Here is a 22,032-nt window from a genome sequence, read left to right as displayed (position 1 = left end):
TAATTTTCAGACGTTTTCGTTTTAAAGATAAATTTTACTATTATACATCTGTTTTTACCCGCAGAGAGGGGTTTATCTAAGGAATGAGTGATTTCCGATGGTTAGGGTGGTCATATTCAAAACCCATAAAAGAATGTTTTTCACATTCAATGTGAGACGGGTATAATTATAAAAATTTGCCCTTGAAAACATATTCTGTAATTAGTTATTGGATCTTTACCTTTTGACCAACAGAAAGATCCTAGTTATTTATTCGATTGAATACTGTTCTGAATAAAAGTGCGTTAATTTCTTGTAAATGTCATATCTACACAAGTGTGCCCCTCCTCCGATTTGGTTTCCTTATAACTTTCAGAAAAAAAAATTGATATTTTTTTATGAAATTTTCTACAAATTCCTTTCAGATGGTGTAGATTCCAATTATATCGGAATTTGTTGTGAAAAAGTTTTTCAGAAGCGATAGGAAGTAGCTACGAACCTAGTTATAAATGATATTTTTAGAAGCCTTATCTTTACTAAAAATGTATACCAAAGTCCTCTTTGCCAGATTTCCTCTTTCATCAATAAGTAATTTTGAATAGAGTTACTGTTAAAAATGGTCTCCGAAGACTGCAATTTTGAGATGTTCGATTCCACAGCACAGGATCTCGAGCTAGTATTTTCTGCCCTAGCCTTGGATTGACTAATCAATCAATACTCTATGGGTGGAATCTGTTAAACACAAACTGTGTGGAAGCCTGTTGTGTATATGTATGTGTACGTCATTTCAGAGTTTGTGGTAATGAAAGAATTGGTAATTCTTTCTCCACCGCCAAACTTTGCTAATTTTATCATGAGAAAAAAAAAATACACTTAATATTGATCTGTTGTGCCCAATTAATGTTCCGAGGATTGTAAGATCGATAAAAGATTACATCCGTGGAAATTGACTTTAACTTAGATATTAATAGCACTCGGATCTGCCTCAAGCGAGGAAATGTATAGTGCTGTGACACAATGGTCCGTCCTCTTTGTTTTTTGGACCTTGTGATGTAGTTAAAGGAAGATTTAGCTGCTATTTCTACCATGTCGAGAAACCATGTAAAGGTTTCGTATGTGCACCGAACTCTATTGCCATGGAGATCAGCACAGACGATATGTTAACAATGGACGTTTTCGATTGGCTAAAATTACGTAACTTAAAATGCTTGTGACTTTATTATGAATATCTAAATGAATGCGAAAATCGCATGCAAAACTACACCAAGGTAAGTTTCAAGTGGTGGAAGAAATTTAACAAGATCTGAGGTATGCATTTTGACGAAAAACCTGGTACTTTATGAAGTCACTCAGATATTTGTTCAGCATCGACTTATAGACACGCTATTGTCATTTTCGCTGTTAGGAATGCGTTAATCAGTGATTAGCTTTTGGAGACATGTAACCAACAACATTTTTGTACACTGACTACGATTTTAAAATAAAAAGTAAGTGGCTGTGGAATTTGATCGCAAAGAGCTATAGCTACATAATACAAGGTATAACAATCTTTTGCCTTATGTACATCAAAAAATGTCAGAAACAAAATGAATGTAAGTGGAATGAATAAAAGTGAAAGAAAATCACAATAGTTAATAATCGACAATACATAGGATAGTAATTTCTTTTGACTTCGTTGTTCGCATTTCTTCGTCGTCGTCGTCCTTTAACGTCCATGTTCCAATCTGGTATGGGTTGGATGGTTTCACAAGATTCGATGGCTCCAAGGACTGTATCGTGTTTCAGTGCCTGCTTTTGTAAAATTTCTATAGCTGGATACCCTTCCTAACGCCAACCACTTTACAACGTGTACTGAGTGCTTTTCTCGCATGACTAAGTAACCCGAAGGAGTGGCAGTCGGTTTTATGCTAGGGGATGAGAGAATGGAGAAGAGCAGGTTCTAGTAGAAAACAACATGACTACTCATATAGGAGGAGGTGGGGGGGAATTATCAGTAAGAATTGTGAAGAGATAAATAGTGGGGATTAAGTGTCCAGATGACCCATCAAGGCACGAGGCGAGTAAAGTAGATGGGTGGACTTGCAAAACTGGGTGGGGAGCAGAAGATGAGGGCGTGGGAAGGCAGACTGCAACTGTAATACGAAAGATCGCCCAATATATTTTATTATGATATTCCACCCTTTCTTCCAATATACCTATTTCTTTATTACACACAAGGGGCTAAACATAGAGGGGACAGACATAGGTATTAAGTCGATTTTATCGACCCCAGTGCGTAACTGGTACTTATTTAATTGACCCCGAAAGGATGAAAGGCAAAGTCGACCTCGGCGGAATTTGAACTCACAACGTAACGGCATTTCGTCCGGCGTGCTAACGTTTCTGCCAGCTCGCCGCCTTTCTTCCAATATACCGTTCTAATAACTATTTTAATTATAGTATACTAGCAGAGATACCCGGCCTTGCTCGGGATTAAAATGGCATAGTTTTTTTCATTGTTTTACTTGTGACTGCGGCCATGCTGGAAAAAATCAACTACAGGATTTATTCTTTGTAAGCCTAGTACTTATTCTAACAGTGTATTTTACCGAACTGCAAATCTATGGGAATGTAAACACTGCAACATCAGTTGCCAATCAATGGTGGGGGTATAAACACACACACACAAACACAAAACCCACTCAAAACTGAGGCTATAATATATATATATGTGCGTGTGTGTTTATATATATATATATATATATATAAAGAGTTATTTCCCTTGCAATGGTTTAAATATCTTTAGATTAAACTGCTGGAGTGAGTCACGTCCCTTGTGTTAAAGACTTGTTACCTGAAATATAAGGGATCGGTTTATCGATTTTTTTTAATGGCTTTGCGGGGTGACTGGGGAAATGTAAAGATGTGCATGACCAGCCTTGGACGGTTTTGAATGACCATAGAAAGTGAAAGCCCTCTAACTGAAAAATTGTGGATTTGTATAAAGGATACACACACAGATGTTTTGCCGTTTATATATAGAGAGATAATCTCCTATAGCACTGTCCTCTCTAAGCTATGCGCGCGCACTGGTCTACCAACTAGCGGGTTATGTATGAGGGCATAAACTGTTGCAGCGCTCTGTGAGTCAGAAGTGTGAAGACGACTCTCAACCTCCTTGTAGATTCTACGAACCTGCTTTTCCTTGTCAGAACCTCAGGGCTCTGACTACCCAACATTACAGTCTCCGAAGCAATTCACCAGAGACCCGGCCCAACCTCGCCCAGCGGCTGCACTCCACCAGTACGAGGGTCTCTCTTGAAAAGAAACATTTCCTGGACATTTTTGGAAACTAATATATCCCCGAGCGTCCCTATAAGTTTCTTACATTTCCGACAGGTCCAGTCGAGAGAGCAGCCTTCGGTCGTACAAATCCAAACTGCCGACAAGTAGCGCGCGCACACACGCACGCATGCACACATACACACACGCACGCACAAAACCTAAAATGTTATGGAATAATGGATCTTTTCTCTTTGGCTACCAATACTTCAATACACAAAATTTTCATTAGACTTTAAAATTCCTACAGGAGGGGCCGAAGAGAAAAGATCCGGAATGATTAATAATTATGCTTATAAATTCAACACTCGCATATTTCTGTTAGAGAAAAAAAATGACGTAAGATTTTGGGGCTAAGAATTAAAAAGAGCATAAACGTGACCGTGTAATAAGACCGTTTTCAGGACCCCTGCGTGTCACCTTGGAAGTCATCTAAGACTGTAGCCCTTGTTGTGATGTCAGCATGTGAGAAAGAGGGGTCACCATCTTGTATGTAAAACAAGAAAGAGACATTGTGAGACGTTCCTAATAAGTCATAACATATTTATTACTTGATGTAATGCATTGACATATAAGAATTGTTTGAAAGAAAACGCTTGTAACATATTACATGAACATACTTTGCAACCACATGTCTCAAAGCAAATGAGGCGAATATGCGCGCGTGAGTGGCGTGGTTCAATGCGTACGCTTAGGAACCAACAGGCAAAAGGGACGCGAAATTAGAATTGCGTTCGTTTTATATAAGGGATGAACAGGATGTCCCTGACTTCCACGTTATCAGGAAGTTAATTGAAAGTTCCTAGAATATCCGAGAATTTTCAAGAAGGTCGAGGGAGATTACTCTCGTTAGATCCCTTTTTCGTTTTGTTTTCCTGCTTGACCGCCATGGGTCACTACACCCTCAGCTGACCAAACCCTTGTGAGTGAATTTGGTAGACGGAAACTGAAAAAAGGCCCGTCATTTATGTACGTATGTATGTATGTATGTATGTATCAGTGGCGTCTGGTGGTCTTTGTCATTGGGTTTGCTGCCACACTGACCATACTATAACTAACATTAGTATTACTCAAATTAGACATGCAAACTGTGTATTTCTATTCAAAATGCAAGATCCAAAATAATGTAAACTTAATACAATTGGGATAAAGATATATGGCACTAATGTAAATTGAATTTGTAATCTATATAAATAAAAGTGAAATTCTGTCTGTCCGTCTGAGACCCCTGTATCTCAGTCTACATTTGCTCAACATAGACATATTATACCTTTTTGGAATCAGGATGATCTTGGGATTGAAAATCTGCCCTCATTTGGTTCCTGAACATCCAGCATTAGGATTTGATTTAAAAGCATTTGGGTTACTATTTTTAGCAAGTAAAGCGCGAGAGGTTTCAATGCCAAAGTACAAGTGTTGCCTCCCTTAGCTTAAAGTTTTACTTACAAATTTAGTTGTTCTTTTATCTTTTTCTGTCATCAGACTGCAGACTCGCAGGGACACCGCCATGAAGAATTGTAATTGAACAAATCAGCACCAGTTCTATCCTTTTTTTGTGCCAGGTACCATTTTTATTGGTCTTTTTTTTTTACCAAACCACCAAATTACGTGAGCGTAAACACACCAGTTATCGAGCGGTGGAGGGTACACAGACATAAAGTCACAATATATATATATATATATATATAGGGAGAGTTTACGAAAAAAAACAAAAGATGAAGACAGGTGGTGTACAAAACAAACAGATGTATTAGTATAACGCTCAGGAATAGAAAAAGTCTTTTACGTTTCGAGCCTACGCTCTTCTACAGAAAGGGACACAGAAAAAACAAGGAGAGAGAAAAATGTGTGTAGTGGCTAACGATCTATCATGTGTATATATATATTTATATACACACACACACACACATTCTATTTAATTTTAAAAGAACTCCAAAAAGCTGTGAACTAACAAGTAGTTCATTTAAATTGAATTTAAAGTAATACCATATTGGTAGGTTACCAATAAGAGCTTTGTTATCATTGTTCTCTTTAGTTCGGTGCCGCAGGCCCAATTAGCTCTACGCAGGAGTTAGCTTAAAGGACCGTTCAGAGTGCGGCTTTTACGCTAGTACTCTATAAATTGTAAGCATTCTAAAACAAGCCATAATTTTCTTAAGCACACACGCTGAAAAATAGAAAACCATATAATTTTACTTACTTAAATTACTTATATGTAAGTTCTATTCTTCTTTGAGATGTAAAATGTTCGATAACCTCATTTTAAATAAAATGCCTAAGCACACAACTAAGAAAATCACAAAATTCACTGAGCAAAATATCAATGCACTACCTTTCTGGAACTGTTGCAGTTTTGTTTCTGACTTCTAAAAGGGTACTATTAGTTTTGAAAACAAATTAAGATCAAAGTTATATGATGATATTGTAAGAAAAAAATATTGTAAAAAACAAAATTCCAACAGGTTCCCACATAATTGTGACCTCCTTAGCGAGTCATACTTCACCGTATTCTGAAGAGTGGTGATGAATTATTAAGTCGATATATAATATGTTGTACACGAGATGTGAAAAGGCAGTATATTTTAAACATTAGCTCGGTGAAGTTTAACTCGACCGCAAAGTTTCGATTAGGGAGCAAATATTTAAGGAAAAGTGGGAGTGGATTGGTAGCACAATTAGAAAAGACACACCAAATGTATCGAAAAGTGCTTTACAGTGGAAACCGGATGGATATAGAAAGAGAGGTAGGCATAAGAACTCGTGGCGTAGATCAACACAAAAGGAACTAGAGAAAGGGGGACATTCGTGGCAGAGTATAAGTACAGAAGCGAAAAATTATGCGACATGGAATTCAATTATAAGTGGCCTGTACTCCGCGTTGGAGGGTTAAATGTATAAAAAAAAAAAATTTTAGTTTAGGAATTTGAAATTAATTTAAACGTACAACTTCTCGCTATGAAAATGAACATGCGACCGTGTTGTGGCAGCTGTCGCATACCCTTCGCCATTAATTTTTTGATATTCTAATATTATCCGACTATTCGCTCGGTACCATATTATGATACAATGCGCTTTGAGGTGTGCGGTGTTATTTCCGGAAACCCACCATCAAATTTCCAGCAGGTGTATAACAAAAGTTTTCTATTAAGATTTGTGATTAAATTAATGAGAAAGGTTAATATTCATAATGAATTTTCGATGGTGTGCAGCACACACGTAGCACACCCGAAATGTACGCCCCTTGTAGGTAGATAGGTAGGTATGTAGGAAGGTATGTATGTGTGTATGTATCCTATACCACTGCTTCACAAACTAGGTTTGTTTACGTTCTATAACTTAGCGGTTCGGCTAAAGATACCAATAGAATAAGTACCAGGCTTAAAAGAAAATTCTAGGGTCATTCGTTCGACGAAAACCCCACAATGCGGTGCCCCAGCATGGCCGTAGACTAACGACTGAAACCAGTAAAAGATGAAAAATACAGTCAACAAAAATTTTTGAGCTAGTTGATTACTAAAAGTTAGAGGCTAGAGAGAGAGCGTGTACGTTAATATTCTTCAATAATTAAAAAAAAAAAAATTTTAGTTTAGGAATTTGAAATTAATTTAAACGTACAACTTCTCGCTATGAAAATGAACATGCGACCGTGTTGTGGCAGCTGTCGCATACCCTTCGCCATTAATTTTTTGATATTCTAATATTATCCGACGATACGCTCGGTACCATATGATACAATGCGCTGTGAGATGTGCCGTGTTATTTCCGGACACCCGCTACCAAATTTCAAGCAGGTGTATAACAAAAGTTTTCAATTAAGATTTGTGATTAAATTAATGAGAAAGGTTAATATTTATAATGAATTTTCGATGGTGTGCAGCACACACGTAGCACACCCGAAATGTACGCCCCTTGTAGGTAGATAGGTAGGTATGTAGGAAGGTATGTATGTGTGTATGTATCCTATACCACTGCTTCACAAACTAGGTTTGTTACGTTCTATAACTTAGCGGTTCGGCTAAAGATACTGATAGAATAAGTACCAGGCATAAAAGAAAAACCGAAAATTCTAGGGTCATTCGTTCGACGAAAACCCTACAAGGCGGTGCTCCAGCATGGCCGTAGACCAACGACTGAAACCAGTAATAGATGAAAGATATAGTCAACAAAGATTTATGAGCTAGTTTATGAGTAAAAGTTAGAGGCTAGAGAGAGAGCGTGTACGTTAATATTCTTCAATAATTAAAAAAAAAAAAAATTTATTATTGATCAAAGTCACTTCACATGAACAAGCAGGAAATTTTTTCCGTTTAGTTTTTGGATGATCCTGTTATACATGTTTGCGCGAAGTCACGTGATAAACACGTGGTATTTATTTCGCGCCTTTATTTGTTTCTTATTCGGAGCAGAATTATTTTGTTGATTCCTTAGAACGTGTCTGCTACTTTTTACGTTTTGAATTCAGCATGGCTTGTCAATTAGTGCACGATCTATATAATGCTGATGGCTCTCCTAAAGGTATTTAAGCATGAAGTTTTTGTTGGAGTAATTTACATTTATAATTTTGCTGTAACATTTATTTGTAATGAAAAAAGTTTATCCTAAATACATATATATATATGTGTGTGTAAGCACCCTGATATGTAACTCAAGTACAACTGGTAATTTATTGTCGTAGGTTTCGGCAACATAAATTGCTAGTAATATATATGAGAAGGAAATGTTACTAATCTTTTCATCACCGAAATGTTTACTCCTGAATTTTTGTAACTTGTTTACTACATTTTAGACAAACTGGGAAATTCATATATCCCTTCTACCTATATGTTTCTACATATGACCCGCCCCTACATTGTGTTTGTATATATATATATATATTATTTTATTGCTACAATCCTGGGCACTAATTACTAAAAATTAATCATATGCACTCTAGCACTTATTTTATTGACCTCTTTGTGACCCGCTTAATTACGTGGCATTGATCTTTATAAGAATTACACATACATAGCAAGTTTCTGCACAGTTTCCTTTCCGACTATTAAATTCCATTGAAGGCATTGGTCAGCCGAGTGTTGTGATAGCTACGTGTCTGATACCGTACTGTACGATAAGATGTAGAACCACGTGGTTGCGAAGCGTAGTTTCGAGCGACCTTTTGTTGTAATAATTAGGTTTCGCTGTGCAAAACATGACTTACCCTACTATAATTATCTGAAAGTTAGATACAAAATAAAACACTAAAACTTAATAATGAATATACCATTTCTTTTGCTGAAGCTATTCGTCTCGCATTCAAATCTGAGGGCTTCTTTGTTCCTTATGTAAAATATCAGTATGTATTGTTTATTTATTAAAAAAAACATTGTTATTACTGTGGTACTAACTTTTGGATTTTATTTTTGAAACATTTGGTTGATAAATTTACCAAATTTTCCTCGTAAAATATCTTTGGGTACTTCGAGAAAAGGAAACCAATGGCCAATGGCCAATAATTACCCTAACCATCTTATTTTATCCCCTACGGGCGTATTGCTAACGTCGCCTTCTTTGACAACTTTTTGGGAAATAAATGTTTGTTTGGTTTTTTGGTGTATTTTCTTTTCTTTTGTCGTTTTGTAAAAACCTTATGGCGACCTTCCAAACTTATATTACAGAAGAATTATGACTTATTTAGAATTAGTATTTTAATGCGGTTGTGTATTATTCATATGTCATACATACGTGTTACATGTGTAATAAAATTTGCCTGTTTATTATATCTAACTACCGCGATGTTTTTACACCCACTGAAGTGTGAGAGGAAACATGTAATTTATAATACCCGACCTTATTTTTTAACGTTTTGAAATTGTGGATTATTACAATGTAGATAGAAGTACTGTCCTCTCGTGTTTGTCTATTCATTGGCCCGTATAAATTTCTTTTTAAGCTTAGCTTTGCCCGCCTTCTTACCCTTGCTTCACTTTCAGGTTACAGTGCAAGGCACATGCTTCACTTGTGATATTCAGAGGGAGGGGGTCTGTTTCAATGTAAAGCTGTGAGAGACTGTATCCAACAGGCTTTTTCTTTCTTTAGCTTAATACATCCTTATAGAACTATGCTTTTTTTTTATTGAATGTGAAAACGAACAACTCCGATTTTAAATAAGAGGAAGAAAATGTATTTGTCACTATCTTTTGTTTCAATCATTGGGCTACGGCCAGGCAGGGGCACCAAATTGAAAAGTTTTTAGTCGAACAAATTGACCCCCAGTACTTAAGTCTGGTACTTATTCTATCGGTCTCTTTGGACGAACTGCCATGTTTTAGGGACGTAAACAAACCAGCACCGGTTGTCACAGGCACAAAAACAGTTTCCGTCTATCGAATCCACTCACAAAGCTTCTATAGGCTCAGGGCTTTAGAAGCAGACACTTGCTCAAGATGTCATGCAGTGGGACTAAACCACACAGCCATGCCTTCTTCGTAAAAAAAATAAAAAAAGACAGTGGCAGTGGAGATGAACTTGAATGTAATATTTACATCAGTTTCTTCAGTCTAAAGCTAGATTTTTATAAATTCTGTATCCTCCTTTTATGGCTATGCTAGCATGGGTTGGGCGGGTCGCGCAACTTTTTTTCCCCGCGAGAGTTCTGGATCCCAGTAATGAACTCATTTGCATACAGCCAATCAGAGCCGCCTTGACCGTGTCAAGTTAAACACTCTACCAGGTAAACTCAGTACGAAGAACGGTGTTGTAAGTCGACCGATCGCCAAGTTATGCCTGATTTTAGGAGACCAGTAATTAGATTAGCATCTATACCTATTATCAGTTTTTGTTAGGGCCCCATATGGTAAAGATGTAGATGGTGATGTGCTAGCAATCCTCTTCCCTTACTGTTTTACAAAGGAAACAACACAAATAACTACGCAGAGGCAGCCATGGTTCAAACAAGAACAAACACTATCAGAAGAGAAAAGAAGCATTGTCATTCCTTAACCTTATTCGCCATCACTTGTTATGCCGCTCATCGGTTTGAGCTCTGATTGATTATGCAAATGAGTTCATAACTGGGGTCCGGAACTCTCGTGGAGAAAAAAAATTTCGCAGGGTTGTCACTATCCGAATCAGTTCTTGGTTTTTGCTACTCTTTCTTGCCGTGACCTAGGGACTAGGCTGCTCTCGTTTGTTTTCATTTGACATGGTTTTTGTACGATCCGGTGCCCATGTTATTTACTTCACAGTGTACTGAGTGACATTTTCTTGACACCAGCAGTAGAAATTCGCGCTCCTGCCAAAGGTCGTCTCGACACTTATTTCTTCGCAACGTAGTATTTGTAAGGTTGTCCTGCCCCAGTCATTCTTCGTAACAGACTATTAGTGAGTAGGAGAGTGTGTGTGCTAGATAAACTACGATTGGGGAGAAATGGGAAATAGAGCTGAAAGAGCGTGTAAAGAGAGAGATTAGCAGTTACCAACTACCTGTTCGTAGCTACAGTAGGGAGAATATTGGGACTGGCAGTCAGTGAAATAGAGAAAGAAGTAATAATAGCTAGAGTGAAGGCGGCGAGCCGATAGAAAAGTTAGCACGCGGGCAATATTTTTTGCGGTATTTCGTCCGACTTTACGTTCTGAGTTTAAATGCCGCCGAGGTCGACTTTACCTTTTATTTCGGAGGTGATAAAATAAGTACCAACTGAACATTGGGATCGATGTCACCGACTTATAACCTCTCCCAAACTTGCTGGCTTTATATCAAAATTTGAGACCTGTTAGAGTGAGTGTGTTGGGTGTAAATGAATCTGAGAAAGGCTGGAAATGTTGGAGGTGGAGAGATGATGGCAAATAAGACACACTCATCGAATAGTGAGAGATGTGTAATCTCTTCCCGTTAGTGTATCATGCTTGAGGAGAAAACAGAGTAGCAAGTAGCATGATCATGAGTGATGGAGTTATGAAGATTTAGTATGTACGGGTGACATGCTACGATGAATAGAAGAGAAAATGGGGACAATGCAAGGGGGGTGGGGGTAGCTGTACAAATTGAAAGCGGCCTAGATCTAAGCGTGAGAGTGTGTGTAATATTATATACAAGGCGCATGCTAGGCTGTGTGGTAAGAAGCTTGCTTCCCATTTGCATGGTTCCAGGTTCAATCCCACTGCGTGGCATCTTGGGCCCACCAAAGCTTTTTTGTGAGTGAATTTGGTAGATGGAAACAGAAAGAAGCCCGTCGTATGTGTATGTATTTGTCTGCGTTTACGTCCCCGTAACTTAGCGGTTCGGCAAAAGCGACCGATAGAGTAAGTACTAGGCTTAAATAAATCCTGGGGTCGATTTGCTCTACTAAAACCCTTCAATGCGGTCCTCTAACATGGTCCCAGTCAAATGACAAATAAAAGAATATTAGTTTATATATAGTTGTAAACGAATGTTATCGCCATGCAAGCGGTTTCCTTTGTCTTCCATGAAAACCTGTCTGGTTATGATGAAATATCTTACTTGGAAACAAGTGGGTTGGCATCTGGCTGTAGAAAATTTGCCTCTACAATATTTCGTCTGACTCATGCAAGCATGGAAAAGTGGACGTTAAAACGATGGTAATGATATATACGTATATGTTATTGCAGTTTTGTGAGATTTGGCTATTATTTCCAACATGGATAGCCTGCTTGAAGGCCAAGGCCGGAGAATTGAAATTTTGAAGAAAAAAAATTTTCATAATCGGATCCTACATAACCAAAAACATGGGATTCCGTAAAAAAAATTCAATATATAGGCGCAATGGCCTAGTGGTTAGGGCAGCGGCCTTGCGGTCGGAGGATCGCGGTTTCGATTCCCAGACCGGGCGTTGTGTGTGTTTATTGAGCGAAAACACCTAAAAGTTCCACGAGGCTCCGGCAGGAGGTGGTGATCCCTGCTGTACTATTTCACCACTCTAAAAAAAGGCGGTGCTCCAGCATGGCCGCAGTCAAATGACTGAAACAAGTCCAAAAAAAAAAAAAATATATAACTGTTTTCCCGAAAGTTATGACGGGAAAATCGGATCTTGTGAATTTTCTGAAAGTCCTCTCCCCAACCCCCCAGGTTATTTCATAAAGTAACCCATTAGCATTTAATCTGGCCATATCCAGTCCAAATATTATACCTGTTTAATGTTAAAACTGTTATAATTGCTGATAGCTCTGCCAGACAATGACTTTGAAATGTCTGCCTTGACGGTGACTCTAATTCGTATATAACACGTAACTGATATTGTCTCCAACTGAGAACTTGTACAACTCGACTACTAGTGGCCTCCTACAATGACTGACTGTCTGACTTTATAGTGGCTGCTCCATACCACTTTGTCACATGGGAAGTGGGGTATCGTTTTCACTACAGCACTAAACATCCATCTGCTCACACCTATCCTACAATATCATTCTAAAAATATACAAACACAACATTGAAATTGTGAAGCTACAAGATAATGCATGATTAATTCAAAACTGAATGCTGAAAAGTTAATATCTATATTGAACTTCCACATTTGTTCAGCATTCTTTTCTACCTTATGTTATGTGTGTATATAATTATACAGCATTTCCTGTTACATTTGCTGAACAGAGATTAGCATGTCTTGCTTTGATGTTATGATGTATTTCAATACTTTTTCTCTTTATACAGCTGGCAAAGATGTGACCCTTGGAGATGTCCTTATTGAGGGTAAAACCAAAATTGTCTATGACCTACCATCTTACAAAGGATGTGTTGCCATAAAGTCCAAAGACAGAATCACATGTGGAGATGGTGCAAGAGCTCATGACATGGAAGGAAAAGCAGTCATTTCAAACTCCACCAATTCTTCCCTCATGAAAATACTCAATGATGCTGGTAACTTTGTCTTACTCTCTCGCTTTTGTTTCTTTAGTGCACTGTGTTTTAGTAACAGGGGACATTGATTCATAAAAACATTTTACTCCTGTGATGTTTTGGACACTTTTGTTGCAGATATCTGTATAGTTACTTTGACATACGAGTAAGATCATTGCCAGAGCAAGAAGGTGGCCTTCGTGCCAATGGCACGTTAAAAACACCATTTGAGTATGATCATTACCTGCATCGCCTTACTAGCACTTGTGCTGGTGGCACGGGAAAAAAACATTTGAGCAAGATCGTTGCCAGTGCCGCTGGACTGGCTCCTGTGCAAGTGGTACATAAGAAGCACCATTTGAGCATGGCCATTGCAAGTACCACCTAACTGGCACGTAAAAACACCCACTACACTCTTGGAGTGGTTGGCATTAGGAAGGGCATCCAGCTGTAGAAACTCTGCCAGATCAGATTGGAGTCTGGTTCGCCAGACCCCAATCAAATCGTCCAACCCATGCTAGCATGGAAAGCGGATGTTAAACGATGATGATCTGCTATCCATTGTAAGATCGTTCTCTGATGCATCATCTGCTGTACTCAGATAATATCGGTTGTATTAGTTTCCCAACATGGCATTTGTAATTATTTCCCAACATGACATTTGTAATTATTATCACTAAGTTCAGTTAGCTCCACTAAAAAATGTCTATAGAAAATAAAAACTCTTTGGATGCTTCAGTGCAGCCCACAGGTCTTGGTCTCCTTGAATCACATTGAAAATGAGGGTGTTCTACCTGCATAGTGAGTTATTGAAAGTTTTTCCTATTGTAACAATAGTGCATTGCAAGTTTGTGTCTGTATAAGCACATCAGCACTGATTAAGGAGCAAAATAGTTATATTATTATTTATTTTTTTCAACCAGACTAATATCTGTGACTACATTATTATGACCTAATTCAAGACAGTAGGATGGAATTTGAAGGAGTGTGTGTATACATACATGAATATATTTACACATACATGACAGGCTTCCAGTTTCATTCACAAGCCATGGGTCAGAAGATACAAAACAACTCCAAATATGTTTCATTTTTGTTTTGTCCCTGTCAGTAAAGCATAACTGTCACAACACTTGTGGAGGATGATTGAATTATGATGGTTGTACATTTGTTTGGTGCAGGAAAACAATTGTTCATGAATGAAACGATTCAGCCGTTCTCATAATAGTGATATGATGTGAATTACCATCAGTTTTAAGTATCGGGTCAGTTAATTTAGGCCCTGTAGATATAATGGTTATGTTATTTCTTAGTTGATGCTTTATTTTCCCTATTTCTGTAGAAATACACTGCCTTTGATTTTGAAAATTATAAAAAATTTAATGAAATTATTTTTTTACTAATAAGCTTTAATTTTGGATCATTAACCCTTTTGATACCAACTCACTCCAGGTTGTCCCTGATTCTTTGATACAAACTTTTTTATATAAAGTGATCTAAATTAAAATTTCCCATTAAAGTTCCTTATTGATTTGTTCCAGTTACCAACTTAGTAATGACCAAGGTATTTTCGTAAATTCTTCATTATTTTCAAAATTAGTTTACATAAAGATGGTACAGTTCAGTAGAAATATGGTAATTAAAAGGGTTAAAGACAGGAAGTTTATATCATAGAATGAGGGACGGGACAGTCTTGGACAGATTGGTATCAAGAGTTAAATATACTCTTTTTGTTTACTCTTGTCTTCAATCTTTTGATTTTATTGCTTTGCCATTAGAGCTCAGAGAATTGGGGTTGGCTGTTACAAAATTTAACAAATATTGTACTTCTGCTATTTTGCATACATATGTATATCCAATTCCTTACAGGTATTCCAACGCACTTCCTTGGTAAATGGTCTGACAATATTTTCCATGCTCACCGATGCTATATGGTACCTATTGAGTGGGTTACTCGACGTGTGGCAACAGGTTCCTTCCTCAAGCGTAACCCAGGGGTGACAGAAGGGCATAGATTTTCTCCTGTTAAATTGGAAACGTTTTACAAGGTTAATATTTGTTTTGCTTTCATTTTATTCAAGTCCTATAAAAGATATATGATGTCATGGCCTGCTTGTTACTGGTTCAATATTCACCCTTTCATTACTGTATTTATATTGAGATGCTCTGTGTTTCTTTCAATTACTTTAAATATAACAAAGAATTTAGTAAGATAAATTAGTTATCATTCAGCTAATGTTAGGAACATAAATTGTGACTAAGGTTTGGTGGAAGATTTTAATTCAAAACTTATGAAAACAAGACATTTGTATTCAGAGCCAGTTTCAGCCAGATTTGTAATGAAAAGGTTAACAGATCCCTACCATACTCCCTGGTACATGAATTTGAATTAATTGAAATACAGTTATAATTAGTACAAGATTTTATTCTTCCTCTATATTTCATTTGAACATTTTCATTGAAAATAAGGTTCAAAACTCTTTTACTAGCAAATATACCATTAGCTATGTACTCTTATACAATTTAATGAAAACATTTACATAACAATGCATCTAATAAAATAAAATCTCATTAACAGATAAGTACAGATGTGTAACATATTGAAAGTTAATGTATTCCTCACTTTTACATATTTGTAATAAAATGAAAAGAATATATGATAGTATTACTATCAAGCAACAAAATATAGTTGTGCCATATTTCTAATGTGAAACTGTCCAAAGCATCCTTTACACAAGGGCACTTTGCAAAATGAACACTTATACGAGGTCTTGACCTGATATCCTTTTGCAGTTTTTCTTTTTTGCAGCAAACACAGTCTGCAAACTTTTTTCCTTCCATTTATTTTTTTCCACTTTATAATCTAAACAAGAAATCCCTATTTTTATAAGTTTTAAAAAGTTCTTTAAGAATTTCTATCTGTACAGGGGGAATCATTTTATTCTTTGTTTCTCTGCAGGATGATGCCAATCATGACCCTCAGTGGAGCCGGGAACAGATAATTTCTGCCAAAATTCAGTGTGGCGACAAAGTTATTGGTCCTGATGATGTTGACATCATGGAGAAGATGACTGTTCTTATTTTTGAAATTTTGGAAAAGGCTTGGACTGGTGTTAACTGTGCACTTATTGATATGAAGATAGAATTTGGAGTGTCTGCTGGAACTGGTAAGAATAAATTGGTTTGATTAACCATATGGAATCTTTTTTATTTTATCATAGAAACCATTGGTTGAGATAGAATTTAGATAGAAACCCGGTTGTTTGGATTTGAGGCTGTGGAGGGTGAAGTTTTCTATTACTATTGTACTGGAGTGGTACAAACAGTGCTTCATTGTATGGATTGAGTGAACAATTAGTTATCTCCCTTCATATTAATTTCAAATTTCCTGATAGTTGATACTGCATCTTACCTGTAATCTACTGACTTGCTTCACCCCTCTTCTATCATCCACAATGAAAGAACCTCTATGGTTGCTCAGCCTACTAGAAGTAGCAACCAAATGTCCTTCAGAATTGGGACAATTAGAAAATCAAAAATGGTCTTGTTGTTTCTTGCATTCTTCATATATTTTACATTATTTATTATGTAAAAATGATGCCTGTTTTTAATTATAATGGTTGAAACATTAATGTACTTCATTCTGCTACATAACATTTTGGCATATAAACTAGTCATATCCAGCCCAAATATTCTATTTTATGTTCAGGCTAGCCAGATCTAGCCTTTCACACTTACTGTACTAAAAATAAACAATCTCAGTATTAAATTTGTGAAGCTGCAAGATAATACATGATAAATTCAAAATAATACGAATAAATAAGCAGTAATGTGAAAGTAAAAACTAAGTTGATTTATTCAACTGCATTCTTCCTCAAAAATTTGTAACTTTGTTTGCACGTGAGAATCATTAGGATATGGGTCTGATATGTATTGCTAAATTCTTTTGAGAGAGGCATTGTTTTCCACAATTCATTTTATTATGTAATAATTCAAGGAAGAATACACTGGAGAAATTCCTTTTCATCTTCTCCGGGTTCTCAAATAGATTTGAATGTGATATTGCAAGCATTATGGCCGTGAACATTTATGACAAATGATCAACAGTCTACTTAACTATTGATCATTTAGTCATAAATTCAAACCTCATTGTTACAGTTAATGTACTGTGATCAACTGCTAATTCTCTACAAAGTATTGTGAGACTCACAGGCCACTTGACTGATTGTAAAACCCCCAAACTTTACACTAAACACCTTTCCTAATTGTTTCTCTCTCTCCCCTCCAGTTAATGGGTGTCTGAAATGTCCGTGGTTACTATCTCACTTTTAATCAACATAAACATAAAACTGGTTTTCTGATTCTGTTTCAGGTGATATTGTACTGGCTGACATTATTGACAGTGACTCCTGGCGCCTTTGGCCTTCTGGAGACAAGCGCTTGATGGTTGACAAACAAGTCTATCGTGACATGGCTGAAGTCACAAAAGACGGCATGGAAACTGTGAAAAGAAATTTTCAGTGGGTAGCTGAAAAAGTCAAAGTAAGAGTCCTTTATAGTTTATATATATATATATATATATATATATATATATCATTTAAAATTTTTCTTGTTTTTCCTAGCTGGCATGTTTTACCATAGTTCTTTGTCACTTGGTATGGACCAAAAAGCAACCATCTCTGTTGTTATTTAGCTTACACTGGAGTGGTAACCTGCTATGTGGTTTGCAGGGCCTGTTTCTCCTTCCTGCATCCCAGTTTATATACAAGATAGTTTCAACAAATCTCTAGATCAGGCCTTTAAGGAAAAAAAGTAACCCAGTAAATAAAATGTATCCATGTTGATAACGTAGTGCTAAAAGCTGATTGGTTGAGAGAATTAACTTAACCATAAATTAAGTCCATGGTTGTGAATGATGCTTGCTGATATTGCAGGAGTGTGATTCACTCTTGATGTGAAGAGATTCATTACACACGTCACTGCTGCTTTAGTCAATATCTTCATTGCATCTTGTTTCTAGGGTCCCACAGTAAACACTTTGTCCAATCCTGTTTCCTTACAAGTGTAATTCTCCTCTTGGTTTGCACCTATGTTTCCCAACCTACTTTCTCCTGTAGCAGTCAGTCTTCATACAGTATGCTTTGCTGGAGGGATTGGTTTGGCTAGGCTGTGTATTGGTTGGTGTAGTATGCTTGCTGCAAAAGTAAAAAAAATTATAATTCCATGTCCCACTTAAGAAAACAGAAAAATATTTTTGATCCCACATCCCACCACAATTTTTCTGGGCCCCACCAGTGGAGCATATGCGCCACATTGGGAGTCACTGGTTAACACTATAAGCTTCTGCCCATAGAATTTCAAGCTGAATATCATCCATATTGCCAATGTAGGAAGATGATGGTTGCTCTTCCTTTGTAAAAGTGGTGGATACTACCCTATATTTTCTAACTAAATTTTTCTCAAGCTTTATATATTTTATCTTTGATTACCAGGAAATAATGCCAAAGAAGGTGTGTCAGGTTGTGGTATTCATGGGTTCAGCTTCAGATATGGCCTTTTGTCAAAAGATTCAAACCTATTTAGAGAAACTGCATCTTCCTTGTTCAATGCGTGTAACATCTGCTCACAAATGTACTGAAAGTACTCTCAAACTCCTTGCTGAATATGAAGGTTAGTGCCTCTTCTTATCCTCCTTTCCGCCACCCCCTTTTTTTTTTTTGTCAGCATTTTAATTTTTTTAGTTATCTTTCCCTCATTCAGCTCCTGCTGTCAGCCTTCTTTTTTACTGTCTTTCCTTATTTTGTATGTATTTTAATCATTCTTACTCTATTACAGTAGTTCTCAACTGTGGCCCATATAAGATGGGTGGGGGGTCCACTCAAGAAAATAGTATGTTATCCGCAATGGTATTTTAAGAGCCCTAAAAACTTTTGCTATAGATGTGTGTTGCAAGAAACAACTAGGCTTCTTTCTCTAATTTTACATAGTTCAGCCTAGACAAGTTAATGCGGAAAACAAAATAGAAATTCTCAAGTTTCTATAAAACCGGTTTTTAAGCATCAAGTGGCTAAGGGGGGTCCACCAGAATAAAATAGTAATTGAGGGGGTTCATAGATAAAAAATGGTTGAGAACCTCTGCTCTGTAATCTAAAACAAAAAGAATTCTGCCTATTTAAAGCATATGTTATCATTTTTTTTCTTTGAATTTTTAGGCCAAGGTATTCCCACTGTGATAATAGCAGTTGCTGGTCGAAGTAATGGGCTCGGTCCTGTGTTGGCTGGTAATACTAACTTGCCAGTTATCAATTGCCCTCCCCTCTCTTCAAACTGGGAACAAGAGGATCTTTGGTCATCTTTGAGATTACCATCAGGTAATTTTGTCTATCCTGCTGTTTATTTCTACACTTCTTGAACAACGTAAATCAATTATAATTTTTGAAACTATCTACTTCATTTTTAGAGAAAAATGGATCCATGGATCTTCAAAAATTAAATGTATCACCACTTTACTAACAGTGATAAATGAAACCTTAGAATATCAACTTAAATGCATGCACACACTACATATATCACTGGCTTGTTGTAATCTCAAATTTCCATTTTCACAACATGCACACATACATACACACATACACACACACACACACACGTACATTGTGTGTGCGTGCGTGTACAAGCATGACTTTGGCATTGGTTTGAAGCCACATAGAAATTTGGCCCACATGGAATATGTTGGCTAATGTCCTCTACTATAGCTGCAAGTTGACCAATGTCTTGTGGGTGAAATTGATTGGGGGGGGGGGCTGGAACATACCTGTGTGTATGTGAGAGCACTTAAAGCTTCATCATTCATACAGTCAGTGCTATGTTATTGTAGTTATCCAAAAATATGTCTGGACTGTTCATTGTTTGATAGACTGAAGGATTACCTTCTTGCTTAGGGGTGAAGGTTGGCATCAAGAACAGCATCTGACCATTGGAAACTCTGCCTTCATATAGTTTTATAATGTTAAAGAAATCACACTCTATACATTTGTGTATGAAATGTGCTTCCATATAGTTTCTGTCTCCCAAATTTCACCAAGAAAGCAATGGCCAGCCAAGACCATAGTTGATGATGGTTGTCCAATGTACGGTGCTGTGGATTTGAACCTAAAAGCTTGTCATTGCTAAATGTACTTGTTAATCATACATCCATGTCTGCACCTCATTTCATATTTAGACATCACTATAATTTAGTTTAGGGTTAATTCTCTCAATAACAGTTTATCTGACATAACACACTCCTTACAAATCATTTGCTTTTTTTTCTTTTTAATTTGCAGGACTTGGTTGCTCTACTGTAATTTTCCCTGAAGCAGCAGCGATTCATGCTGCCCAGATTTTGGCACTGTCCAATGAGAGGCTTTGGGCTAAAATGCGAGTGTTGACATTCAAGAACTGGCTGGGAGTAAAGAAGTCTGACATGAGCAGTCGTATTTGCTGATTTTGTATTTGGTTGTGAACAAACCTATTTTCCCTCCTAAACAATTTTTAAAAATTGTTTTGTATTTCATCTCCCTATCAATATTTCCCTTTTGTTCAAGATGAAATAAAGCAATCTCTTTTTCTACCACCTGTCATTTTCATTATTCATCCTTCAGTCCTAATCTATCAACTCCTCTGTGTTTTACTCCACTATAAACTCTTCTGCTGACACCAGTAAACACTGCTTTTTATTCATTGTGATACAGGTAAATGAAATATAGGTGCAGGCATGTAATGTAAGAAGCTAGCTTCCCTACCATATGGTTCCGGGCTCAGTCCCACTACGTGACACCTTGGGAAAGTGTCTTCTACTATAGCCTTAGGCCAACCAAAGCCTTGTGAGTGAATTTGATTGATGGAAACTAAAAGAAGACTGTCATGTGTGTCTGTCTGCCCTGTCTACCACTTGACAGCTAGTGTTAGTGTTTAAGTCCCCTGTAACTTAGTGTTCAGCAAAAGAGACAGAAAGGCTTAACGAAAAATAAGCACTATAGTTCATTCATTTGACTGAAAGAAATTCAAGGCAATGCCCCAGCATGGCTTTAATCTAATGACAATAAGTAAACTAAAATTTCATATCTTGAAGAAAGACAACTGCAATTTATCAGTTCAGTAATTGAATTTCTCCACGGGTGCCATGTAAAAAGGCATCCATGTCATGCTGGTGCTCATGTTTACAGTTTCTTAGACTGACCCAGAGAGAGTTCAATATTTCAGCTGTGATTGTGTCTTTTACTTTTTATGGCAGATTATTCATTGAATCAGAGATAAACAAAATTTTTGTCTTGAAAGACTTGGCAAAATTCTCAATTGGCATCTGCATTGTCTAAATTCAAACTCTGGCTATGTGCATTTGAAAAGTTACTTAGTAGTTCCATATCTCAATAGACTCACAAGGCTGGTTTCTGTGGTGTATATATTCTCCCTTGGATGAGACACCAGTTAAAGGAATACTCATTTTTGCCAGCTGAGTGGGCTGGAGCAGTGTGGAATTAACCATTTGCCATTCAGATTGCATTGTCAAATGTATTGCTTATTTATCCACATTGTTTTGAATTTAATCATGTGTTATCTTGTAACTTTGAGATTTCAATGGTATGTTTGTATAGTTTTAGAACAACATTGTCTGGTAGGTGTGAGAGGTTGGATCTGGTCAGGTTTTAACACAAAACCTGTAGAATATTCCAGCTGCATTAAATGTTCAGGGGTTAAGTGTTTTGCTGAAAAACACTATGCATCACCTGGTCCAGGAATCAAAATTGCAATCCTGAGTCTGACAGCCTAACCATTAAGCTATATGCTTCCACAATTAAATTTTACTTCCTCACAAACTATATCTCATGAAGTATTCAAATTTAACACTGGTAACAAGT

General features: G+C 37.0%; 1 protein-coding gene across 1 annotated transcript; it reads left to right on the top strand.

Annotated features, from left to right (window-relative positions):
• Positions 1-7,660: 7,660 nt before the first annotated feature.
• LOC115219101 (multifunctional protein ADE2) lies at positions 7,661-20,744 on the top strand. The gene is made up of 8 exons (XM_029789174.2): positions 7,661-7,815; positions 12,947-13,153; positions 15,002-15,180; positions 16,092-16,299; positions 17,505-17,674; positions 18,625-18,802; positions 19,345-19,503; positions 20,458-20,744. Exons 1-8 carry the CDS (start codon positions 7,764-7,766, stop codon positions 20,616-20,618), a joined length of 1,314 nt encoding a protein of 437 aa, XP_029645034.1. The 5' UTR covers positions 7,661-7,763; the 3' UTR covers positions 20,619-20,744.
• Positions 20,745-22,032: the final 1,288 nt, after the last annotated feature.

This window comes from Octopus sinensis, linkage group LG14, assembly GCF_006345805.1.
Source record: "Octopus sinensis linkage group LG14, ASM634580v1, whole genome shotgun sequence".
Classification (NCBI taxonomy): domain Eukaryota; kingdom Metazoa; phylum Mollusca; class Cephalopoda; order Octopoda; family Octopodidae; genus Octopus; species Octopus sinensis.
The sequence above is the reverse complement of the archived record's forward strand: the minus strand, read 5'-3'. Positions and strand labels throughout refer to the sequence as shown.